Below are 25,131 nucleotides of genomic sequence, written 5' to 3'. Positions count from 1 at the left end.
TATGTATTGTTTGCGAGTCGCTCTCGCTCTGCCGACTTTGGATCTGCAAGGATGCTTGGCAGCGGCGTTGACCTGGCGCTCTGCCGACTGCGGCTGAGAGCGGGCCATGGAGACGGAGAGCTTGGTAGCCCTTTGGAACATCGTTTTCTGAGCTTCGGCTGTGCTTTGCACCCACACCGAAGTGCAGCGATAATTAACTAAAATACCACAGTCTCTGCGGGGATTTTTGCTCTCTGCTGTCATACCCGTTACTCGTGGAGCCCACAAGCGTGCTGTTTTCGTGAAGATGTATGAAACAGAGAGTAATGAGCGTTTCCGATCCGATATGATTCACAGCCAACCCGGTTGTTCTACTAATATCATTTTCCGTTCCGCGAATTGGGAGGGCTATGCAGCTTTTTTTAATGAATATCTAGAATTACTATTTGAATTTATACACAGCGTCTAGTGACATTAAACTATTTTTATATTAATTTTTAATCGATGGGCATATTTATCGAATTTTATCGAAATATTCCAAAACTATTATTAAACTGCCAGCATAATTGTCACAACAGAAGGCTTATTTTTTTTGGTCTGTTTTTATTCAATAGGTAATCTAACTCGGGATACGCTCGAAGCCACAATGCCCTCAAATTATATACATTTTTCATCAGCATCAATAGCCGAGTCAATAGAGCCATGTCTGTCCGTCTTGTTTGACGCCTAGTTCTTAGAAACTATAGGAGCTACAGCAACGAGTTTTTTTCCAAATATTTCCACGCCCTGTGCCACCCCCTCAAAATGGATGGATGTGGATGCCACAGATATTCGTCCTTTAAGGTGGCGGTGGTGTTAAGATACAACGTTTGAATGCTCTATATCTCTCTTCTAGATCTAGGGGCTAATCGGGACAGACAGACAGAAATGGCTATATCGAATTACTATGTTCTTTATGGGGTCCAAAACGCTTCCTTCTGGGTGGAATATCCACCACCACACTAATAATATTTCAAAAGTTCAGATCAAACTTCGGATACTTTCAGCTTTACTTAGTTTTAAAGTTTAAGCCAGTTTTGTTTTATACCAAAGGTCGTCGCAGTCGATTAAATGTTCAACCAGAATGAAATTTCCAATTGTAAGGTTGGCTGGCTGTCGTATAATTTTAGTCCTTTTGATCTCAGGTTGGATAATTTTCTATTAGCAACTAATCAACATAAGTATCGATTATCAGTTAGCTGGAATTTCGACTATAATGGTTTTACTTGTATTTGACTTGATGCCTTGTGCTCTTTGCTGTTGTAATGGTGATAGCACCGTTCAAAGAGCACCTGAAAAGCCGTTAATTAACCCCTGACCAGCCCTGCCGTGCATATAATTACTGAGATCGCGAGCTTCGCAGTTCGGAAAAGTGTGCAAAAAATGTGAAAACCAAGACGAAACCAAAAAGAGAATACAAGTAGGACGCCCCTGGGTCAGCGACAAACACAAATCAAACGCGACATCGATGCTCAGCATTTGTTTGAATATGTACGAGCATGTATTTCGAAAAGAGAAGACGAACCCCACGATGAAACCAGTTTGTTTTTTGGCTTTTACATATTTATAATGAAGAGCGACTGCCCCGTGTCCGACTGCTGTCACTAGCCGCCGATTCCTCTGTTTGCTTTGTGGCATCTGCCTGATCAATAAACGGCCAAAACGCGCCGTGAACTTGTGAAACAAACAATGCTGCTGCCAAGAGGCGGCCTTCCCCAGGGGATAGATCTCCAGCGTATACTCGATCGTTTAATGGGTAGAGAAATTCGAATGGCAGGATCGAAGGAGAGAGGAGGCCATTATTTAGATACCCTCAACGGCGTGACTTGCACTGCTTGACCGAGTGATCAGCTGATCAGTAGCCAGTATACTATTTTATTTTAAATTTGCCTGCTAAAAATATCACCATTTACCGACAATTGCTTGCAGTTTTCGTTTCTGAGCAAGACAAACAGCTGCTTGTGTACTCTCAAAGTTCATTGCGTGGTACAATGCCTTTATAGAGTTCTTTCCGACAAGTTCTGGCGAAACCCCTATACTCGTACATCTATCTAATTACGTACGAACTGAGCAAACATCAGCGTGAGATCCGCTGAATATTCATGAGGTTTTACGTAGCCCTTTGGTGATCCCATCGAAGAGATGCGATACACGCGTCACCCATATTAGGCGGAAATTTGAATACAATCTTCTCAAGGGCTTCTCTAGTGGCTGAATGACTAAAGCTACAACTTCCGAGTGAAGCAACAGGAATTTCCGCATATTTCCGAATGCGGTAATCTAGTAGGTTTTCCCATCGTTCATTCTGTATGTAAATTGAAGGAACTGTGGCATCCTTAATGTCATTATGATGTCCATCAATCAGAGCGAAATGAACAGCTTCGGCCTCTTCCGGTCGCCACCCCCAGCTCTATTGAAGGTACAATGACTTTTTGTGCGCATCTCCGTGTAATTTTGGACTTTTTCAACACACCCGTACTTAATTGTGCAACCTTCGGCCCAGAGACATTGACTTTAATTTTAATTTCAATCATTGGCGCAGGTGCTGATCATAATGCTGATGATGCTACACAGATGGACCGATTCCATGTATGGCCAGTGTTTGGTGGGTGTTGCTTGCCGGCCATTGTTTATTGGGCCAAGTTGAAGAGTTTTTGTGTTGCTGTCTAGCTCTTTTTATGGCTGCTTTGGAATCTCGTTAGTACTATTGGCCTTATTCGAGAAAAACGATACTAAAAAGACCGAGTTCAAGGTTAGCGTTCGCGTAAAATTACCAAATGCTTAAAACACGAGCCAAGGGAAGAGCTCGGGCGGAATCCTATCAGCCTTTAAGGCAGCTGCGACCTCAGCTGTGGCTAGTATAGTTGCAGTTGCTTGGGGCCTCGTGCGACCCCATGCTGTTGTGAAACTCTCTATGATCTCTATGATTGATCAAAGTCTCAATAGCCCTTCAATCAATCCACAAAGGCGGGCGCAGCGATGCATATCGCGACTGTACTCTGGCTGAGGTTGTGGCTGTGCAACCACCGCTGGCCACTGTTACTGTGATTATTAAATAACGGTTAAGTCAAGCGGCATTTTCTGATTCTGCAAATCATTCTCGCATTCACATTAGCGTGGAATTTTTGGTCTGGCTGAAGCAATGCAATTGAAAGTGTGAAATACCAAGACGGACAAGAATAATAAACAGAGACACGAGTCAATTTTTAGCCCTCTGCCTCTCAGACAGCCTAAACAAACCACAAGTCATAGGTACGAGAGAAAAACCCGTTTAAGGCTTGCCAAAAACAATAAACGGCTACTCACAAAAACATGTGCAGATAAGTATTCCTACATACACATATATTGAAAATAATAATACATGGAATTAACACGGTAACTGGAGTTCCCTTACAACAAACCTGCACGGAGCTGACCAGAGAGTCCATTTTAACGACATTTGTCAATAGCCCAAACAAGTTCAAAGCAAATCGATCAACACACATCTGAATGTGAATCTGAATACAGCAACGAGAAGATGCGATGATGACGAAGATGAAGATGATGGCGATGATGGCGACGATGGCGACGATGGCGACGAGGGCTCGAGGGGGTTTAGTACGCATATAAAAACAGAGAGATATTAGAAATTGCGCAAGACATTTGAACATTGGCCGGCCATCGTGAAATTATATCAAGGTCAGCCAGTTGACACACAAACCAATCGATTGAGCTAAATAATATTAATTGATGGATATTTTAGTTCCAACTCTAGCAATTTCATTAACCCATTCACACAATGAGCAATCTGCACCGCAGCAGCAAGTGCAACGTCACCTGAAATTTGCATGATAAGCCGCGCTTGATTTCAAATTAATTCATTGCAAACTTCGTTTCTTTCACTCAAATGTACATTCAAATGCAAAGTGGCTAAATAAGCCCCCTAAATGCATTTAGCCAATGGAAAACTACCGATTTGAATTATTAATGCGCCACTTGATCGATGGATGGAAATTACACATTTGAATGATTTTGATGGCGCGCACTGCTTGGCTTATCGCACACAAATACCGATAATATCGATGCATCGATACACATTTATTAAACGAGCTTAGAAAGCATAATTTTAACATTAAATAAAGGAATATATCCATACTCCTATCTGAAACAATTTCACATGTGTTTCATGCTGTTTGTCATCTGTTGACAATTACAGTTGTATGTAGTTGCTGTGTAGCAAATGTGTTGTTACGTTGAAGTTACCATGTACAAAAGTTATTGGGGAAATTTTCATTGAAGGGAGAACGTGAACGATTCGGACCAAAAGATTAGATCGGCTCGAAGATCCAATCTCCTACCAATCATGCTTAATAATTACATACATACATATGTGGCACTTCTTAGTCAAAAGAGCATTTTCCAAGTCTTCGCAAGCCATACTTCTATATTTAAAACAAACTAATACACCTAATTCTGTTTTTACACGATTTTGAAATAACACGGTTTGAAAATAAAGAATTTTTAAATTTGTACACCATTTTATTCCATTTAGCACGGTTTAAAATGACATCAAAAAAAGATTTAATAAACACATACAGCTCACAAGCAGCTAGAAACCAAACGAAAACAAGAAGGAGCATAATAAGAATATGTAAATATTTGTTTCTCCTTCGTTTTTAATACGTACCAGTAAATTTACTGGTCAGAGCAATTGTAGATAGGAACAATTTAGGGGGATTCCCTTTTTGTGGAAATTTAAGAGGATTAAGAGAAATGTGTTAGTATTTTGTGAACTATCAGATCAATCACCTATTTTTGCATACGATCAATGTTTTCTCTTACACAATTTTTTCAGGAACCAATCTAACATGTAAAAACAGTGATGTCGCTTATATTTTCTCTTTAAGGTAATCCAAAATTTGGTTAATTTCATTTTTCTTAGCGCACAAGATTTTGTTGACGGAAAAAAGTCAACCTGTTTTAGAATCTCGAAATTATCTGGTAAACTAGTGGTGTAGGTTATGCGGTTATGTAACCGGTAGCCACATCAAAAAAGCTCCCGCATTTGGTCTTCAAAAAAAACCAGATCGGACGGGAAAAAAGCGTAGGCAACACTGCCTGGAGTGTTGATATGGAGGGGACCAACTGCGGAAAGTTCATCGCCTGGAGGTGAAGGGTTCAATGTTACGGAGAGTCTCGACAAGAATCCAAAGACATGGAGTATTCAACGGAAGATACTTTATGTGCAAAAAAATGGTCATATATCGATGCAACGTCGCGATAGACATTAGAGTGGAAATCATCGCAAGAACAAGGGTATATCAATTAGTTAAACTAAAACGAGTCAACACGGAGAAACAAATGCTTACTCATACTACGAACTGTTCCACAATTCCCGTTTCCCAGTTGACGCGAAACTCGAAGAACCTTAGTTACTATAACCGAACTGGATGGACTCGGTACTGACCTTTCTATCTATAATTAAGATATGGATAGTTAAAGGAAATGTGGAGTCGCTGAATGGGAGATGACTGCGAATAGCTATAGGTGAAGGCGCGTATGATTAAAAAGGATCTTAAAATTGTAAATATACATGTTGATCCTGATTTCATCGTTGCTAAAATCTTAGACCACATCATTATCGGAGCGGATTTCATGGTCCGTTATGGCTTTACACTGGACTTAAAAAAGGCAAGGTATATGGGATATGAAAATTGCTTATAGGTACTGAAATTAAGGAAAACATAATTGACATTAAACTAATGAATGTTCTCCCAAAGGAATGGGCGGATGACAAAGTCCGTAAGGATTAAGAAGATGATGAGGACCGCGAAATATTAAAAGAGTCCTATCGCGAGGGTATACTATGATTAGTGAAAAAGCGTGCACTTCAAAATCGGATGTATATATCAAAGAGGTCATTAGAGAGTACCACAAGGGCGGGCATCTGAGTATAAATAGTAAAATAGAGAAGATGAAGAAACAATTTTATTGTATTGGCTGCCACTGATTGGATTCGCCTATGCGACCGTTGTGCTATGGTAAAAGAACTACCACTAGAAGTCGCGGGAAAATGCAGCAGTACAATTCAGGAGCACAGTTTGAGCACGGACACCACACCTCCTCTCGGATGGTATGGTGGATCATTTTAACAGAACTTTAGGAATCTTAGAATCTTCGAAAGTCGACGCAAATCAGGAAAATTGGGAAGCAAATGTAATTTAATTCTGAATCCCTTATGCCACAAGGCCTTTCAAGCGAATTGGGAACAGCAGATCCCCCACAGTGAATTTGCGCTGAATTTGCATCCAAATCGGATGACCCACTTAATTTTGAGTTGAGATAGATACCATGAAAGCGGCTATTAGGAGGTTAGTCATAGAACTGTCACACCCAACATGGCCAGAATGTTCGGAGGTCTGGTCTCGTTTTGAACGAAAGATTGGAGCTTAGAAAATGGCAATGGAGTAAATCTCTTCCTCTTATGAGGTGCGGAAATAAGATGATTACCTTTTAAGTTTTTTGCTAAGACGTACAGATTTCCATTCAGCCGCTTACCTCGCTCAGCGTCTTCTGCAGCTTGAGCCGTAGAAAGTGATCCTCGACAGTGCGCCTTGACAAAGCTCGAGCCTGGGCGTAGGCGTTTCCAATCACCGACAGTTTCGACTCGAGGTCTTTAATCTCGATGGCATTCTTGAAGTGATACTCGCCGATGGCCTTCTGATCGTCATGTTTTCTTTATGCCACAGAGCCCCGCACGTGGGTAACATCCTGTGTAACAACATCGATTCGATTATAACAAAATTTCCTTCGGAAAGGTTCGGCTAACTTACAAATAAAATTCACAACTTATGTGCATCTTCATTTCCAGATTAACTTTGCTGACGGGAACTTGGAACATGCCTCTGCTCTATTGAACTTTCGGATTTTTGCAGCAGCGGCACATACAACGAGCAACGCGTCTTAAGTCGTTTAGTCGTACATCGATCCGAGGACTACCTACTGTTTAAATGTAAGAACCATCCGAAGGATGCGCATATACAGCAGAGCATTCTACGCTTCCGTACATAACTCATAAGAGGCCACTTCAATGCACTCAGTAGCAACCAGATCGATCAGATCTTTATCCGTAATGTAGGACGAGAACTTATTCTGCGCCTGGAAGAGATACATACGTAGCTGCGGGCTCTGGGTGATAATGCGGACGCACGTTGTGTATTTCGGCTACTAGAATCATTATCGGATTTCGTTAGCTACATAGGGTCGAACAGACAGACATGCCTCAATCGAGTCGGCTATTGATGCTGATCAATAATATCAATACTTTATGGGGTCGGAAACGCTTTCTTACACACATCCACTTTCCCCAAAAATCTAATATACCCCTGTACTCATTTTGAGTATCGGGTATAAAAAGCAGAGAAGCAGTAAAGGTAAACAAATGGTAAACAGCTGGGCACCAGGGCTGCAAGACGGTAAACAGCTCATGGAAATAAGTTCATTGAACCACAGTGGAATGAAACTAGTCGGCGCAAGGTTTACATTTTACGATTATCATATTGTGCCTGGGTTTTTTTTTAATTTTGGAATACAGTATCGAAGTATCGAAACATACAAATAGAATGGTTCATCACATCACCGTCACCTGGCCAAAGAACCAGTTCATATTATTCACCCAGTTCCGTTCACGACTGACTATCGGAACACAACTGAGGATTACAATTTAATTAGCAATTGCTGTTTTAAAACTTGAGCAGGACTATATAACTATAACTGCAACCAATTCGGATCAGCTCTATGTACTGTACTGTTACTGTGGAACTCCATTGGGTCGCTACGGATTTCAGCGCAAAGTTTATTCAAGTGGCAAAGCGAGCCCACGGTGGTAACCTGATCTTCTACATCAATAAATGAATACAAATTAAGAAATAACAAAAATGTTGAGGAAAGCTCTGTTAGATCAACTGAAATACTTCATAGAGACGGTCACCAATGGTCACAGCAATCCACAATTGCTGACAAATCCAACGCTCATCAAGCTCGCGTAAGATTCCCCATACCACCCATTCCCACAAACAAGTAAACAACATTTTTATCGAATCTATAATCCACAGTTTGAGCTTCCTTGATGATCTGCCAGCGACGCGGGACTGTGTATTTGAATATTTCGCCCTCCTGGCCGAGATCAGCGTGCAGCTCTATATTTCGCCTGAAATGATAGACCAGAAAACGGGAATGCCGGTGTCGCAGGTGAAGCAAGGCGGCAACCGCAAGCAACAGATGCGTGCCCAGGAGTACGAGAGCTTCAACATGGTGAAGACAGCCCTTCAGAACTTGGTGTGGAAAGGTCTGCCTGCCTGGTCACCGTTGATTGCCAACTGGAGCCTGGAGCTGGTCGCGAAGCTCTCTGACAAGTATACCCAGCGCCGCATGACCATCACAGCATCCTGCAACTATTGGTTGGAATGCAGTGCCATGCACGGACTGATGAGCCTCATCAACAGTTGTTTTCGCAAGCTAACCAGCGCCGAGGAAGAGACCTGCGTGGAAATAATGCTCAATGCCTTCCACCGCTTCCCCATGACCTTTGATTGGATTGTGGCACGTTTGGGCGGTTGTTTTCCATACAAAATCATTATGCAGATTCTTCAGTGTGGCATCAAGCGCTTTGTTGAGGACTATCGCTGTCATCTGGACTCTGAGGCTGGCATCTTGGACTACATGACGTCGTGTCACGAGCAACAGTTGCGTGCCGCATTTCGGGAGATGCTTAAGGAAGGCTTTGCTCCAATGAAACCGCTCGATATCGCTGTGGTTCCCTTTCTACTGATCACCACAAACTACTCGGATGCGATTCTTCAGAGCCTAGTCAATGTGCTTGTCGAAATATGTTAGTAAGAGCAAAAATATTCTTATTCTTTCTCTAACATCGCTTCCTCTCTCTGCAGACTCGGAAGACATGTGCGAAGTGATTATAGAGAAGTCCCCGCTTTGGCTAAGCAACAAGATGTTTGCTGACATGCAGCCGACTCTTAATAACGCAGTGCTACGTATGAACGAGCACGGAGCCACGCTTCTGATCACGGCAGCGAAAATGGCAGAGAAGTTTGTGTGGTGTCAGGACTTTCTGGACAACTCCATGCAGGAGCTGGAGCAGTGGGTGCTAAAACAACGCAACTTCCCCCTGCTGGCAGATCTTGCCTACGAGGAGACGAAGTACATGCTCTGGAAGAGCTGTCTCAGCAAGAATCTCCTCGAACAGCAAACGGCTGTCCGTTTGCTACTCGTTGTCTGTAAGTACATCTGCATCCCCATGAAATGGTGGCAATAGTTGATCATTTCTCTGCTCTTAGCCTCTCAGCATCCACATATATACTATCAGACGATATCCCAGCTGCTGAGGAAGTCCTACGCCCAGAACCCGAATGGGATAGGTGCACTCATCCGCCTGCTTGGCGGGCAAAGTGGCGTGGTCAACTTTCCCGGCTTTACGCCGGGTTTCGAAATGGTCTTGGAGGACATAACGCTGCACGTTCAAGTCAACAACCGCTTGCCCGTGCCTCCGGGAACTCCTACAGAAGCGTACAATACATTCTCCAACCTTAATATGCTGGCAAAGTAATGAATGCAGAAGAGCTGTTCCAATTCCAACTCAATCTACCTTCATTTTCCTCAACAGAATGCATAAGAGCAAGAATGTAGCTCCCTACATCACGTCGACGCAGTTGACCCAGGCTCTTAACGAATGTCTGCCCAAGATTGTACAAATCTTCGACTGCACCGTCAACAAACTGGTCCTAAAAATGGACAGAGATGCAGCCGAGAGCAGTGCTGCAAAGTTCAGGGCCCAACATTCCAGTAATAATAAGCGCGAGGGCCTGACGGACATTTGTAATGGTAATGGTTATGGGAAACGACCCAAAACGGAGCCAGGGGAGAATGGCACGACCTGTAGTCCTGTCGATGATGAGGATACATGCCGTATGCGCCTGGCCCATCTCATTGTGGACCTCTTAAACAATATTGAAGGAGGATCCTGCCATACTGTGCTGCGCACTCCAGTGGTCCTTAAGCTAGCGGTGCTAAGCGTCAAGTATTTCTTTGTGGGTCTCACCGAGAAAAGTAAGTGCGCAAAAAAGGTCGCAAATAAATAATTAAGCCAGCTACTAATCTCTACCCTCAGCCGTAATTCGTCGCGCCGCGGCCGCTCATCGGTCTTATGCCCTGCTGCAGCGGCAATGCTCTGCCCGCAAGATTGCGAGAACCGTCTGTCTGCGGGAACTTGTGGAGGGTGCCCTGTTCTATCACGGCCATCTCTTGGGCCAACTGGAGGAGTACAAGCTGGACGAGCTGGAAATACCCGAACATGAGATGCTCATTCTGCAAAACCTTCACACCAGCTCTGGGGCCAACTCGAATCGTTCGGTGCTCCACTCGGGAATTATTGGGCGTGGCCTGCGGCCAGTGTTGCCCACAAATGACCGAACGTGCGATGCGGAAGCGCAGGCCCTATATCTAAAGGCATTGAATGCCTGCTGCGCCGACTTGGTTAGCGATTTTAAACAATTATTGCCTTTCCTTTAGTACAAGTATGTATGTATTTTCCCCTCCTGCTTAATAGGAAAAGCCGAACAACGTAGAAGGTTATTCGCTGGTCTCGCTTCTGCTGGTGGAGCTGGTCTCCACTGATGTCATGTACAATGGCCTGCCCTTCCCGGACGAGGAGTTCACAAAAGTAACAATGGAAAGAGATATGCAGATTAGGCGCGCCTTCATAACGTCCCCGGTTCTGTGGGCAGTCTTGGGTCTGATAGCGGGCCACAGACCCGCTCTCTGCTACTCATCAGTGCTTTTACGGGCCCTATGCGCCACGTGTTTGCATCACTGGCGCGGCAAAAATGGTGAGCAAGATTTGACTGTAACTTGGGGGACCATTAACCAAGGGAAATCCCTTCTCAGTAAGCAAATTTCAGGCCACCGCGGCGAATGACGAGCTCATGCTCTGCACGAAGAAGCTCCTGCAGCTGCTGGCCATGAGTCAGCTAATACCACCCCCGTTGACCAATCTGCATCTAATCATTGAACACTTCGAGTCGGCTGAGGAATGTTAACAGCTCTATCACGTTTCGCAGCATCACTTATATGGCCACATTTGTCTTGCAGATAGCCCTGTTGCTGCGCGAATGCATCTGGAACTACTTAAAGGACCATGTGCCCTCTCCAGCGCTGTTCCATGTAGACAACAATGGCCTACATTGGCGCAACACCAGTCTGGCCAAGGTTCCTCCTCAGTATGTGGACACGCTGCGGCATCTAATGCAAAGGAAACTCTCCAAGTTGGGTCCACACTACCACCAGATGTTCATCATGGCCGAGCTGATGGACAGCAAACCCGGTCCAACAGGAATGTCGGAGACAACTGCAGCAGCAGCCACAATGCTGCCCGCCTCCAGGCTACAGATCGTCGAACTAGAATAAGATTATGTAAGAGTGTGAGGTGTGTGAACTAAATGCAGTGTTTGTATTTGTATTTGAACTTCAATGGGTTGGTTTTATTTTTGTTTCTTTCTTTCATTCATAGATTTTTGTAAATTAAAATCTCAGCTTGGGCCTTGCGAGTATGTACTGTCCAGCAGTTACTGATTCGTCGGCGGCTGAAAATGCTCCAATTGTTTTGTTTTGAGTATTGAATATAACGAAGCCAACAACGATTTTCATTTCATTAAAACAGATGTTTTTTATGTGTGCCCCAAGCATTTATGAACGATGGGCACAATCCTTCATCCTTCTACCTTCAGTACATCATAGTAACAACTAATTTACTCTTTCATTTGATTCATATAATACACAGTATTGTCACATGGATATATGTATAACTTTCGTGTCGCTCGAACTCGAGCCAGACCTCGACTGCCCCACCGCCGCTCGTCTCAGACGACTTTAAGTCTCTGCTGCTGCTGGGGTCCTGGTCCGTCATCCGGTTCCTACTTTTTTTTTATAGCTACAAATACTTGGCGAATATAGGACAACAAAAAACGGGAAAACAAAACCAAAAAGTTGCTCACAATTTGTTAACGAAGTTATTCTTTCATTACTCTTAGCAGCTAGGTTAACGTTCTTCGCCTGCCCCGCCTACGAGGTGCGGCAATGGCTCAGCTTGCGCACCGAGATGCACGAGGTTAGCTTCTTTGCGCGTCGCTTCAGCGCCGATCCTTTCTTCTTAGCCGGCATCTCGTCTCTGTTTCCATTGCCCAATGACTGTCCTGCCGCCGAGGCTGCTGCGGCGGCAGCGGCACTTGTGGAGGGATGCTCGTACGTGTGGCAGGCAGCATGGGCTGCCGCTGACTGTTTTGCTCGTATCTCAGACGCGGCCGCTGCAGCTTGACGCGCCAACTCCTCTGAAAAGAGACAAAGCGTGCCCAATTAGCTACGCCAAACCAGTGCTCTCCTTCATTGAGCATTGACCACTCACGATTGACATCGTGCTCAGTGAAATACACATCTTCCTGGTCGTGCTCGCTGCCATAGTGGTAGGCTTCCAGGTAAGGCAGTACTGTGGAACATCGGTATTTGTCGCCTTTCAGTGGAGGAATGGGTATCGGTGGGCCGGTGGCCGGCGGTGCGGATATGAACCAACTGCAAGCGAGGAAACCATTTTACTGAAAACCAGACACTGAATATAGACATCTCCCACTCACGTGTCCTTGCGTATCTGCTGCAGCGAGAGGCGGGCACTGGGATCTGCTTGCAGCATGCCTAAAATTAGTTTGGCAAAGTCTGGGTCCAGCTCGTAGAGCCAGTCGGGCGCCACCCACTGCTTGCGACCAATGTTCTCCAGTAGGCGATAGATGTTATCGCCCTCGAACGGGTACTGTCCTGTGGCCAAGTTGAAGCTGTAAAGACAAGTATACGAATATTAGTCAGATCCAAATCGGGACCTTGGGAGGTGGGACCTACAGTGTGACGCCGCTGCTCCAGATGTCCACTTTGAAGCCAGCGAACGTTTCGTGGCCATTGGCAATCTCTGGCGGCTGAAATGCTGGCGAGCCCTGGCCCGTTGTGCATGTGTCGTCCGGCGAAAAGAGATCCAATTGCTCCGCAACGCCGAAGTCGGAAATCTTCAGTGTTTGGTCCAAGGACAGTAGAAGGTTGCCGGGTTTTATGTCCTTGTGAATGACGCGGCAGCTGTGTAAGTACTCCAGGCCATCGACCAGCTGGTGGAAGTAGCCATGCGCCTGGAACAATGGCATCTTCTTGTCGGGCTGATAGTCAACCATTTCTTGCAAACCTCCGACGCAGTACTCCATCACCAAATACATCTTCTGCTTTTCATCGTTGTAGAGGACATCCACTAGCTCCACAATATTCGGGTGCTTCAGCTGCTTCAGCAGGTGGATTTCCCTCGTTACGTTCTGCTCACCGTTGGGTATGCGGCGCAGCTTGCGCTTCGTGAGTATCTTAACGGCGAGGCGGCAGAGGTCCTCCGAGTTCATTGCCTCCTTCACTTTCCCGTACGAGCCCTCCCCCAGAACATCGCCCATTATGTACTTGCCGACCATTTTAATGTTCTTCTTCTTCTGCTGATAGATAATGTCCTGACTGTCGACCCGGTTGAAGAACACGTTGCCCATGTCCAGAGTGACGCGGTCCAGTGTCTCGATCTCGTCGTCATCCAGCCAAGTGACCTGCGGGTGTGGGTGTTCTTCTAGCAGCTCGGGCTCATTGTAAAAGCTGCCCGCCCCGGCCACGCCCTCTGCCGTTTCTTCACCTTCCTTGAACTCCACAAATGCCTCGTCCAGCTCGGATGCCGCATCATAGTGAAAGTTTGTATTGGCCAGCAGTACTGTCATCTCGTCGTCCACGGCGTCCTCATCCAACGGCTCCTTGCCGGCCCCATCGACAGACTTGCTGGCTCCTCCTCCGCCGCCCTGATGATGATGATGATGTCCTGCTTTGACTGGTGCCTCCATTGTATGTGTGCTGGTCACAGTCATTTGGATACGATACTCTCTACTTCCCCTTCACACACGCTGTCTGTGTATCCCTATGTATTGTATGTATATAAAAACGGAAAACGACTCTCTTCTGCCGACTCTGCTCTCTCCTTGCTCCCTTCTCTGCTTCCGTCTCGGTGTCCGCCTGCGTACCACCGTATCCCCGTCACCGCCACCGTCTCGTGGGCTAGAACTAGAACATTGCATAAACTTCCGAACTGCCCACAGCCCACCGCTCACATTGTGTGTATCGTTTCGAGGGCCAGAGGAGGGCGCTTCTCACCGATATGATCGGACGTCGGTGATATGACGGCAAGGAGCGGAGCACGTCGTAAGCAGCAGCGGCTCCGAAAACGGCTCTTGAAAACCTTTTTTTGACACCCAGGGGCGGTGTACTTCCGTATTACTTGGACTGGCCAAGTACTGGCTAGGCTAGTGCTACACGCTTTGGGGCCTCTTTTTTGAATTTTATTTTTTACTAAATTCGCACAAGCACAACCAAATTGACAGATTCCGATTTTTCGAACTCGGTGCTGGATTCTCAAAATTTGTAGATTTTTGTGTTTACTCTCAAGTGAAATGGGTATCGATATGGCGGTGTCGATATTATATCGATATGAAATGTCACACTAACGCTGCCACCAGGGCTGCTGAATTGTTATTAAGCGAAGTAGGCAACGATTTTCGTATGATTATGATCATTCATTATAATGGTAGGCGACTCGTTGGTCTGTCTGAGGGTGTTGTTAAATCTTTGACCCCCTGTAAGGGTTTCTTTGACGGCAGCAACAGGACTCCTGTTAGTGCCGGCCGGTTGTTGTTCTTGTTATATACATATGTACCTAGCGCAGCTGCTTTTGATGCTTTAACACGTCGTGCGAGTCATGTCATTGTGTTTCCAATGGTTCCGCGCTGGATATTGAGTACGGTGGCCAGCCGCACAACAGTATTGTTCACTATGGAGCTTTGGAGTGAACTGTGGAGTGACTGGATTGGAGGTCAAACCGCTCTTAGCGGTTAGCAGGCTGATGTTCATTAAGCTGCCTTATTCGGCGGGCGCTGGCCCACGCAATGGCCAGTAGCTAGGAATGAGGAAAGGGCCCCTAACTCCTTTTTTTCATTAACTGGTTGGGTACAAAAAATATTTTATTATATTCTCTGCATTCATATTTAATTTCTTAGTAATATTAATGTATAGTATTTGGTAATATGTAGCTTCTAAGTATAAAACTTAACCAACAAGTGTCATGTACTCTAAAAATGATAAAGTAAGGGAAAATTCCTAAAAGCTACGACTGTGATTCAATTTGTACATTTTTGTGATTACCCTCAAGTGAAATGTGTATCGATATGGCGGTGGCGATATTTTGATGACATCGAAATCGCTTTCACCAGGGCTGGAATTGTTATTAAAATATAAATAAATGCTGTAGCGAAGTGACGAGAAAGAAACGAAGTGGGCGGTCACATATATTACATTTTTTTAAAACCCACCGATTTCAGTAAGCAAAACGCAAGTCATGGCCACTGGAATTACCACCAAGGAGCGGCTGGAGAGGCTGATGGCCGCCAAAACACAGCTGGAGGCTCAAATTAGTAAAAATGGAGAAATTTTGGCTGCAGTAAGTAAACTAGTCCAGCGGTTGGTTGATTTCAAAGCTAAACAATCTAGATATCAATAAATAAACTCTTCCAGAACGACAATGTGGGCATGACCGGTCCCATGATCGACGCCGAAGGATTTCCACGCAACGATATCGACATCTACCAGGTGCGGCAGGCCCGCCAGACTATAATTTGCCTGCAGAACGATCACAAGGAGCTGATGAACCAAATCCAGAACTTGCTCAACCAATACCACAGTGAGATCGCAACGACCGACCCTGAGCTGGTGAATCGCGCCTCCGCCTTGGAGCTGGACAGCGAAAGAGGGTTGGGTGGAGCTAATATTGCGCCTCCCGATATTCGCCCCATAGTTGTAGTCAATCTAGTCAGCCCCAGTTCCCCGGCTGAAGAGGCAGTGAGTAGTGGCAGACTAAAGGCCCAACGCCCTCCGCGCTCATGTGTGAAATTATTTGTCATTTTCAGGGATTGCGCGTGGGCGACAACATCTGCCGCTTCGGCTCCGTTAACAGCAACAACTTCAAGGGGGATTTGGGCCAGATCGGCGAGGTTACCAGAAACATGCAGAACCAGAACGTGCAGCTCAAAGTCATGCGCGGCGACCAGCTTCTAGATCTGCTGTTGGTGCCAAAAGCCTGGAGTGGACGGGGCTTGCTGGGATGTAACATTGTGCTGCCCCCAGAGTCCATGGAGTACTAATTTATCATTTAAACTTTGATGCATGTACATTTGCTCCATTATTCATTCATGGCCAGGCATAATGAACACAGAACATAATTGTACTAAATTGTAAAAATTGATTTTAGTTTATGTGTAGCTTCGTTTCCAAACCTATCTGAGCTTATTTCGAGTGACCGACGTCCCGGCTTCTGGGTCACTATGCCATGAGGTGGGATGGTCAAGGCGAGAGAGTGACAAGTGCACGAATGGCCCTAATTCAGGTGGAGAGGTGATGCATAGTTATTAAAAATGTAGGACTACTAAGTATACTCATATAAAAGGTTCCAAAATAAGCGGCAACGACTGTCCCCTGTTTCAGGGAAAATAAATATTTTCAAATCAGTGGCTCTATTTCGCATTTGTTATCCCCAAGTATTCTCGAAATTCTCCCGCCAAATGCGAAATAAAACTTGCGCTTAACAGCACGCTGTTAAGAAAGCTTAGGAGAGAGCAAAAGCCCAACGGAATTTTGGAACAGCAAGGCAGGATGCTCGACTCAACCCTGAAGCTGACAATCCGCACAGGACACAGTCTCCAGCAGCCCCAACTGTCAGTTTGTGCGCCGTAGCAGTTCTCAAACTCAGCTAAAGTCGCGTGCATTGCGGACGGGACGCCACCGAAGCCGTGCCGAGTAACAAATTTAACTGTAGTGAAAAAATTGCCAGGCGGAAAATTTTGCTATTTTTGGAGTGATAAATAAGAGGATCTCCCGAGCGATATTCCCGAAAATTGCCAATTACGAAGTCCAATTTGCCAAGGAAGTGAGAATATGTGTATGTCTGTGTGTCTTTTATATAATGATGGAAGGGAATGGAAAAGCATTAATGTGTGTTGGCTGGGAGGATGTACGATTTTTTCGCTCAGCACTCGCCAGCGACGAGGGCAGACGCATACAGCAAATGCGATAGGCGAGGTGGTGGCGGAGGGGGGCGGAGCTCTTGATAGTGTCACTGTCATTGCCAGTGCACAGCAGAACAGAAGAAAGGAGTCTAAGGGGGGGGAGGCTGCACGATTCCGATTGCGGGTGGCCAAATAGGTTAACAAACAATGCGTATAATGGCCGTGCGAACGGCAGAGTACTCCTTATTCTGAGGCAAACTAACAAAAAAGTTAACTAAGGGCGGACTCAGACGCGGCACAGCACGATACGTTGTGTGTGTTGTGGCATCCTTTGCGAACCTGGCATCCTGTGTGTTTGTGTGTGTGTGTATGTGTGTGCAAATGCTGGCAAACCACCCCAACAGACCCCACAGAGCCCAGGACCAACATTTTGGTTACCCAATAAATTAAAAAGAAAACCGAGTGCGTGGTTCTGTGTATCATGTACGGGTGTTCATGAATGTGCATGTATGTATGTATGCGTGTAAGCTTTAACGCGCACACACAGACGCGGGTCGGTCAACAAAAAGTTCATCTCCATGATTTGAGGATATGAATGTTCGATTCGAGTGAATGTAGTACGTACTTGAATAATTCAGAAATACTGCAATGCTGCTGGACGGCCAAGTTTAAAATATCCTCATCCATTGTTCAGAGCTGTCCGCAGAGCTTCTCATTCCACCCATTCACATCAGCCCAGCCGCTGTCTGATTTAATGCTACGCCGGAGCTTTCGTGCTGGCTGTTTGTTGCTTTCTCATTATCCCGTTGCGTTGCTTTAATAATTCACCAAATACAGTTACCGCTGAATCTGAAATTGCCTGCACAGCACTTTCACACTTTGCCAGCTTCCAGTTGCCAGTGTGTTCGCAAATCCAGGCGCTTATTTGCGAAGCGAAGGACGCATGCAAATGAATTTTTAATTTGCACGTTTTCATTGGGTACACAGAAAAAAAAACCAGATCAAATTCAACTTAAAATCCACAGGTCAAAATTATATTTATAAAATAAGTTTCCGAGGACAATAGTTATGGGATACTCATATGGTGGGTTGATATTTCACACGGTTTTATTGAAAACCATACATTTGTTTCAGTGTAAGCTAGATGGGGTGATGATTGCCTGTGACGGGCCTAGGCCTTGTAGAGTTTTGCTTGGGGAGGATGTGGATGATGACAGATTAGAGCGATGCATCAATGAGTCAGCAAATTAGGCAGGATGTGGATAGGAGGTTGCATCCTGGCGCGCAGGTAATGGGGGATGATGCCACACACTGGGATCTATTTTTAGACCGCCCCATTGCAACTTGCCATAAAGACTAATTTATGTCATTTCCACACAACGTAGCCGCCCGTCCCAGTCCGTCCCCCGGTTGGAGGCAAGTGCGGCGTAAGTGAAGCCGAAGGACGCTACACAAGCCTCACCGACGAGATGCCGCCGCTGTGCATGCGACATACCGAAGCAATTGCCGTCAGAAGCAGCAGCAGTGGCATCCTTGAAAGCTCCGCGCCCTCTGCCAGAAGGACCACGAATACAGGCGCTGCCAGTCACTGATGAGGGGCAGGCATTTGCACTTGCAGTCGCAGTCCCAGCATGGAATGCATCAGAGGTGGCAGAAGTATAAATAACACAAGGACATGGACGGCGCAACGAACGCGACGAGGACAAAGGCCCAGGGCAACGACAACGGTAACGGTAACGGCAACGGTATCGGCGTGTGTGAGAGCAACGTTGAAAGCACCACCAGCATCCATTGCGAGCTGTGACCGTGCAGCTAGGCCACTAGGTTCCCATTGCGGCTAAATGACGAGATTCAGATTCATAGTCGAGAGACATTATTTGTAATGCAATCAGGACGAGGAAAGTGCTAAGTGAATTGTGCCGGGCCCAAAAACTTAAGTGCCAGTACCGCAAAGGCGGGAGCGTCAGTAGCACACACGCACAAGCCAACCGTTACGTGGCAGAGAGCGCGAGAGGAGAGAGCAAGTGAGAGTACGAGAGAGGTGTCAGACTTGTTGTTGGCGCTTAACCCAATTTGAAAAGTTTGTCCTTTGAACGAAAGCGAGCCCCTGCCAGAACCAGCGGACAGCAAGCCAGCACGGTGCGAGTGGCACATATGGCAGCCAGCGGCCGGACAAGTTGCAGGTGCAGCCAGAAATCCAGCAGCTCCAGCAGCCCCAGCAGCCCCAGCAGCCGCAGTAGCAGTAAGCAGCTTTACCGCAAGCGGAGGCGCCGCCAGTGAATGCCACATTGCCAATAAAATAACCTCGTCTAAATGAAGAATGAAGAAACAAAATGTGCGCACGATATCCTTGATCGTGTGTACATTTACGTATCTGCTTGTAGGCGCCGCCGTCTTTGACGCACTTGAATCTGAAACGGAGAAGCGTCGTTGGGAGGCGCTGCAAGGTAAGTGAATGGCCGGCCAGGACATTTTCTGGCGTCGTGTTACGTCATAAACTAAACAGTGGTGCAATTTGGTTGCATTTCCAGATGCCGAGGACATGATAATACGCAAGTACAATATATCGCCAGAAGACTTCAAAGTCATGGAGACGGTGGTGCTCAAATCGGAATCGCACAAGGCCGGCCAGCAATGGAAGTTCACCGGCGCATTTTATTACGCAACCACAGTGCTAACCACCATAGGTACTATGTCGTCACATCACCCTACTGCATCTGGCATTCAAACGATGCATTCTTTATATCTGAACAGGCTATGGTCATTCAACACCCAGCACCGTGGGCGGGAAGCTCTTCACCATGTGCTATGCCATTGTGGGAATTCCCCTGGGCCTCGTTATGTTCCAGAGCATCGGAGAAAGAGTGAATAGACTGAGCAGGTGGGTTGGCTGTGCCTGGGCCCTTCCTGTGCCCTTTCCTTTTCCGGCTACCCCTACTGATACTTCCACCTCCTCTGCCATACCCACAGCTATGTTATCCAAGCAGTTCGCACATCGCTGCGCTGCAAACGAACTGTCGCATCGGAGGTGGACCTCATTTGCGTTGTGACGACGCTTAGTTCGCTGACGATAGCGGGCGGTGCTGCGGCCTTTTCAAAATTTGAGGGCTGGAGCTACTTTGATTCAGTATATTACTGTTTTATTACATTAACTACAATAGGTAAGACCTCCATGGCTCTTGAGAGAAGATGGCACAGCTCAACTATTGGTATTTTGTATTTTTAGGCTTTGGCGATATGGTAGCCCTACAAAGGGACAACGCACTGAATAGAAAACCGGAGTACGTGATGTTCGCACTGATATTTATACTATTCGGCCTGGCAATTGTGGCCGCTTCGCTGAACTTGTTAGTGCTTAGGTTTGTTACAATGAACACCGAAGATGAGCGACGCGACGAGGCGCAGGCCATGCAGGTGAGAAGATCAGAGCCGTGGCAGCGGACTCCAAGCAGCTCATGCAACTCATTTTTTACCGTAGACTTGAGGACTGTTTTAGCATTCCTATGATTATTATTACGATTAAATACAAATTAAAAAAATACGAGTACATTTACCAAGTCGAGATAATCCAGTTTCGCTGTACCTCCCCTTCGTAGTGAACCGCTTTACTCTCCAGTTTTATCCTAATACAAAAGCTTCGCTGTACCTGTTCACTTAGAATCTTTGAATACGATATGTACAACTTTGTTACGTTTATTGCCATTCAATTCAACTCGAATAATTTCCATCACATCTCTCATGTCGAACCTTGAACCTTGAACCTGAACCTTTCTCTCAGAAACTTGTTAAATTATTTCTACATAGCTTTGAATATCTGCTTGCCACTTTGCTGCACACTTACACCACCGACTTACTCTTGATAATCATGCACCTTCGGTTTCTTTTTCAATATTTAATATTGTGCAATTGCAATACATATTTTGTACTGTATTTGGAACCAATTAATTTATACAATTTATTCAATGCAGGCCAATACGAGAGCAACTCAATGTAAAACGAATTAATATTTTCTTTTTTGGCATATTTTCGGTTGCTTTTGACTTAACGAACGAATCAAATGCAAAACGCGAGCTTAGTTTATGTCCAAGTCCAGTTTATGGACCAACGAGGTGATTGCGGTTTTTCGATTCCATATATTTGACTCTAACTCTAACTACTTACAACCACCACTTCACCACCTGCTTCTATACCACACTGAACATCAGCCACAGCCAGAGCCACCGCACCGAGAACCACAAAACACACTCTCGCCACAGCCACACAAATCCAGTCCCAAATAACTGAGCTCCGCTCCCTATTTTTTCCACGCTATACTAATCTCTACTCCACATTTGCACACTCCAGCGTAATATAATATAATAATTAATGCCGATACCCATTACAGGCACTGCAAGTGGCTGTTAAACTGGAGGGCGATGTAATAACATCCAACGGGTCCATACTGAGCGGCTACGAGGGACACGATGCCCAATCGCTGAACGGATCAAGTGCGTCATCCATGTGCTCGTGCCATTGTATGTGTCTAAATAGGAACCGACATAAAAAGTACGTAATCCGCCTGAGTACATTTCATCACACGACAAAAAAAGATTAGGAATAGGGCAATTTACAGTGCACTTGTATTTAAAAAGCTCTGCGAACGACGCGTCGGAGGGCAAGATTATCCAAAGGACGTTTCCTTTTCCGACTGAGAGTGAATACCGTGAGCAGAGATAGAGATAGACCTAACATAGTGCATGCAGGTGCCAACGAGACTCTCGAGAAAGATTGAATAGAAACAGACAGTCAGAGAGTCGGACTTGGCTGAATTCACTTGGCTACTAAGGAACATTATTGAATGTACACTATTCTAGATATGTAGATTATTTTTAAGCCTGCTTTTATATCGACCAAACGAAGGATTTACCACCAAACGTCTTATGTACGAGTATTAATTCATTTGTGGTTTTTCTCAACTTTTCGATTTTTATATCTGCGCAGGAGTAACCACTTGGGCAGGAACAATGATACAGAGTAAGAAACCTCTTTGAAAACTTTAACCGGCAGCTTATTAACACATTGGTTAACAGGAATCGGTACAGACTGCAGCGATCGCCCACGCATATACGGCACCTGCTGCCCGAGGTGGTTCCCATGCAGGATTTGAACTACGACTACGATACACAAAGTCTGCACTCAATGCCGGATCGCGGGATCATGGACAGTAACTACATGGGCGTCGACATGGTGGACACTGCGAGCAGCGGATCCCCGTTGCGGCCACAGCAATTGCTCAAGCGCAACGTCTCACTTCTATCTTTTCGCATCTAGGAGGAGGTATTGGTATTCCAGTGGCAGCCAAGAGAGGAGCAATCGCAGAGTGAAGATAAACAGGGGGAGCAGAAAGCAGGAACAACGAAGTGGCGGCCCCACCCCTTGGACCTGCCCTCGCCAAAAACGACTTACAACTTGAAAGTGATAAAAAGGCTCTAATAGTACTTAAAACTTATTTAGATTCGAAACCGAATGTAGGACGAGATGGAGTTGGGAGGATTATTGAAATGCGCAATTTATGTGCGCTCCGCGAGATTCTATTTATGTGCATTTACAATGTAAATTAGTGCATAAATCTATAAAACTTGCAGTAGGCATGCTAGCGACTATACCTAAATATATGTATACATACATATACAGTACTTACTGAACTAGAGCACTATACAATTGAAAGTAAACCACTGCCATTTCCGAGCGTTAGAGAATGGGAGCTGTGCAAACGACTACGTGTACATATCGTATATGTATATGAAGCGGTGCCCACATTGGTCGTCTTTCTATTTGAACACTTACAGCCTCTGAACGGTATACAATATATAAGTTACCCCCGTGCATGAACAACATGCAGACATACATATATCGAAATTGTTATGAAAATTAGGTGCTGCCTTCACTGAACAAACTGCGGGTTTCACTAGCTGCGAGTCCTTGGGAAGCCTCCGAAAACCGAATCCAATCGTACATATAGTTCAACTACCATCAAGGGCAAAGAGAGTATCAAATGAAATTGTGTAAATACTTGATAACGGATTAAAACGGTAAATAATGTTTAATAATCCATTTTATTCCAACTTATATTGATTACTATTATGTAATGTTTGACTCCAAACTTGATATTAGTTTACGGTTAGTGTGTACGCATATTGTAGCTAGTAGCCGCATTTCATACGACGCCAATTAAACTCGATCTTATCCACTCAAACCAAGTGTGAAATACTAATGTAGCTTTCAGCCACCCACAAAAATAATTTAGGCAGCTCCAGTGCTCAAGTGTCTCCACGATGTGCCAAAGCACCCACTCGTACGTACATACATATGTACATATGTACGTGGGATGCAGACCTAGCCCACTATGTGGGCGAGTAGTCTCAGACCAGAACCTCCCCAGTCGCATTTATGCAGAGTGCATTTAGTGTTAGTTGTAGATAATGGCGAAATAAATTTCCAAATCACATGACCCATAATTTAGGCATTTGTTAATTTCTTCACAGCATTTGTATTTAAAATACAGCTCACGAGATCTGTACTAGTTAGTTGATGCATTTTTCAAGGCAATTTATTCCATTGCTCACTCGAGACGTCAAACGCTTCAAACTCTCTTTTATCCTTATGTGCTTTGTATATGTATATAGGTGTTTATGTATACTGAAAGGAATAATATTACTTTAAATAATGATATATTGTTACAGCAGAAACTACGCGAGTTTAAAAACTTAGCTATGAATTTGATTTAACTTCACAGTTTTTAAAATGAAAATTATTTCTTTAAAAATTTTTAATATTTATATGTAACAAATTTCATCCAGTACTTATGGCAAATATGCCTCTGGTATTCTTTGAATTCAGCATAGGAGCAAAAGAAACTTAAATTTAATTCAAGCTAATCAGATAAAATAAGACTTTGTAATATACTTATATTCCAGGATTGCAAAAAAAAAAAACAACAATTAAACTAATTTATACATATATGAATAGCTGATTGCGTTTTCAATTTATCCTGGTACAAAAGTGCATCTTAAACCACTCAAACCAAACAAAATTTAAAAATTAATAATCTTTTTCTATGGTTTAATTTTATTTTCAGAGGTAGTGCTTTTTTATCACATAACTTAAGTATCCGACATCTGGTTATATTGAAAGGGGGGGCGACGGGAGTACAGGCAAAACCACCCATGTCAATTCCTTTGGTAGGCCATAATAAGATTAGATTCAGATAATTGCAGGAAATAGTTGTGTAAAAATTTAAAATTTTGTTACGATAGCGGAAATCCTCCCCATTACTGCTGCTCTTTGTGTCTACATCGTTAGAATTGGCTATTTTTTGTATAATTAAGGCATCTCTATTTTTAAAATTTGAAGCTTTTGGAGATGAGGACCATCCATTTAAATTTTTTTTTGTATGTACCCGAAGGAGTGGTTTGATCGAGTCAAGATTTGGAATGCATAAATTTTGTACACGCCCTTACGTTTTCACAAAGTTTGATTCAGATTGATCAGTTTTAAGGCATAGCATCGCGGGAAGCGCCCATCGCCATCTGGAATTGAGGACCTCGACGTCCACAATGAAGTTAACGTTATCCTCAAAGAATGATATTTTCATCAGATAAATACCACAAATGACTGCAATTATTTTTTAAAGCATTTAGAGCTTCAACAGCTAATGCTAACCGAAATCTATAACTTATATAAAACTTCTCGATTGTCAATTTTAAATATGAATACTGTGGATTCATGCAGGGCTCTAATATGCATCCTGGGGCTGACATATTTGTATGCAACTCTTTAGTCTCCAAAAGTACCTCAGCTTCCGCGGTACGCCATTTCCCATAGCATTTGATTAGGTATTGAATTATTGTGTTTGTTTACTTTGATTTTTGATTTGGCCGAGCTTACCTCATCATAAATAGTTGAACTTACATGAGTT

At 44.6% G+C, this 25,131-nt stretch overlaps 4 protein-coding genes across 8 annotated transcripts; 3 read left to right on the top strand and 1 right to left on the bottom strand.

The window, feature by feature from the left end:
* The first annotated feature begins 7,671 nt into the window (after positions 1 to 7,671).
* On the top strand, positions 7,672 to 11,666 carry omd (integrator complex subunit 5 omd). Of its 2 annotated transcripts, XM_001358980.5 has the most exons (10): positions 7,672 to 8,041; positions 8,112 to 8,887; positions 8,946 to 9,290; positions 9,351 to 9,615; positions 9,677 to 10,119; positions 10,181 to 10,545; positions 10,619 to 10,898; positions 10,957 to 11,099; positions 11,161 to 11,494; positions 11,579 to 11,666. In XM_001358980.5, the coding sequence occupies exons 1-9, from the start codon at positions 7,935 to 7,937 to the stop codon at positions 11,473 to 11,475; spliced, it is 3,039 nt and encodes a 1,012-aa protein (XP_001359017.5). In that variant the 5' UTR covers positions 7,672 to 7,934; the 3' UTR covers positions 11,476 to 11,494; positions 11,579 to 11,666. The 2 variants fall into 2 exon arrangements, with proteins under 2 accessions (XP_001359017.5, XP_015037540.2); XM_015182054.2 differs by lacking the exon at positions 11,579 to 11,666 and having other exon boundaries at positions 11,161 to 11,539.
* A 124-nt stretch (positions 11,667 to 11,790) lies between these two features.
* Positions 11,791 to 14,592, bottom strand: Lkb1 (Lkb1 kinase). Of its 3 annotated transcripts, none has more exons than XR_001451765.2 (5): positions 12,955 to 14,592; positions 12,696 to 12,890; positions 12,470 to 12,633; positions 12,063 to 12,395; positions 11,791 to 11,998 (listed from the first exon to the last, which is right to left on the bottom strand). XR_001451765.2 is itself a non-coding variant. In XM_033380035.1 (5 exons), the coding sequence occupies exons 2-5, from the start codon at positions 13,989 to 13,991 to the stop codon at positions 12,130 to 12,132; spliced, it is 1,662 nt and encodes a 553-aa protein (XP_033235926.1). In that variant the 5' UTR covers positions 13,992 to 14,184; positions 14,275 to 14,592; the 3' UTR covers positions 11,816 to 12,129. The 3 variants fall into 3 exon arrangements, 2 of the variants coding, with proteins under 2 accessions (XP_033235926.1, XP_001359016.2); XM_033380035.1 differs by having other exon boundaries at positions 11,816 to 12,395; positions 12,955 to 14,184; positions 14,275 to 14,592; XM_001358979.5 differs by having other exon boundaries at positions 11,816 to 12,395.
* Positions 14,593 to 15,377: 785 nt separating this feature from the next.
* On the top strand, positions 15,378 to 16,419 carry LOC4802010 (26S proteasome non-ATPase regulatory subunit 9). Its single transcript, XM_001358978.4, has 3 exons — positions 15,378 to 15,613; positions 15,688 to 16,011; positions 16,080 to 16,419. The coding sequence occupies exons 1-3, from the start codon at positions 15,512 to 15,514 to the stop codon at positions 16,311 to 16,313; spliced, it is 660 nt and encodes a 219-aa protein (XP_001359015.1). The 5' UTR covers positions 15,378 to 15,511; the 3' UTR covers positions 16,314 to 16,419.
* Positions 16,420 to 16,861: 442 nt separating this feature from the next.
* On the top strand, positions 16,862 to 23,409 carry Task6 (TWIK-related acid-sensitive K[+] channel 6). Of its 2 annotated transcripts, XM_015182053.2 has the most exons (10): positions 16,862 to 17,107; positions 18,560 to 19,621; positions 19,706 to 19,861; positions 19,929 to 20,055; positions 20,145 to 20,335; positions 20,401 to 20,588; positions 21,251 to 21,283; positions 21,559 to 21,719; positions 22,155 to 22,187; positions 22,244 to 23,409. In XM_015182053.2, the coding sequence occupies exons 2-10, from the start codon at positions 19,495 to 19,497 to the stop codon at positions 22,482 to 22,484; spliced, it is 1,257 nt and encodes a 418-aa protein (XP_015037539.1). In that variant the 5' UTR covers positions 16,862 to 17,107; positions 18,560 to 19,494; the 3' UTR covers positions 22,485 to 23,409. The 2 variants fall into 2 exon arrangements, with proteins under 2 accessions (XP_015037539.1, XP_001359014.2); XM_001358977.4 differs by lacking the exon at positions 21,251 to 21,283 and having other exon boundaries at positions 16,865 to 17,107; positions 22,244 to 22,484.
* Positions 23,410 to 25,131: the final 1,722 nt, after the last annotated feature.

Source organism: Drosophila pseudoobscura, chromosome 2 (genome assembly GCF_009870125.1).
Source record: "Drosophila pseudoobscura strain MV-25-SWS-2005 chromosome 2, UCI_Dpse_MV25, whole genome shotgun sequence".
NCBI lineage: Eukaryota > Metazoa > Arthropoda > Insecta > Diptera > Drosophilidae > Drosophila > Drosophila pseudoobscura.
Note: the sequence above shows the minus strand (reverse complement) of the source record. Positions and strands in the feature narration are given on the sequence as shown.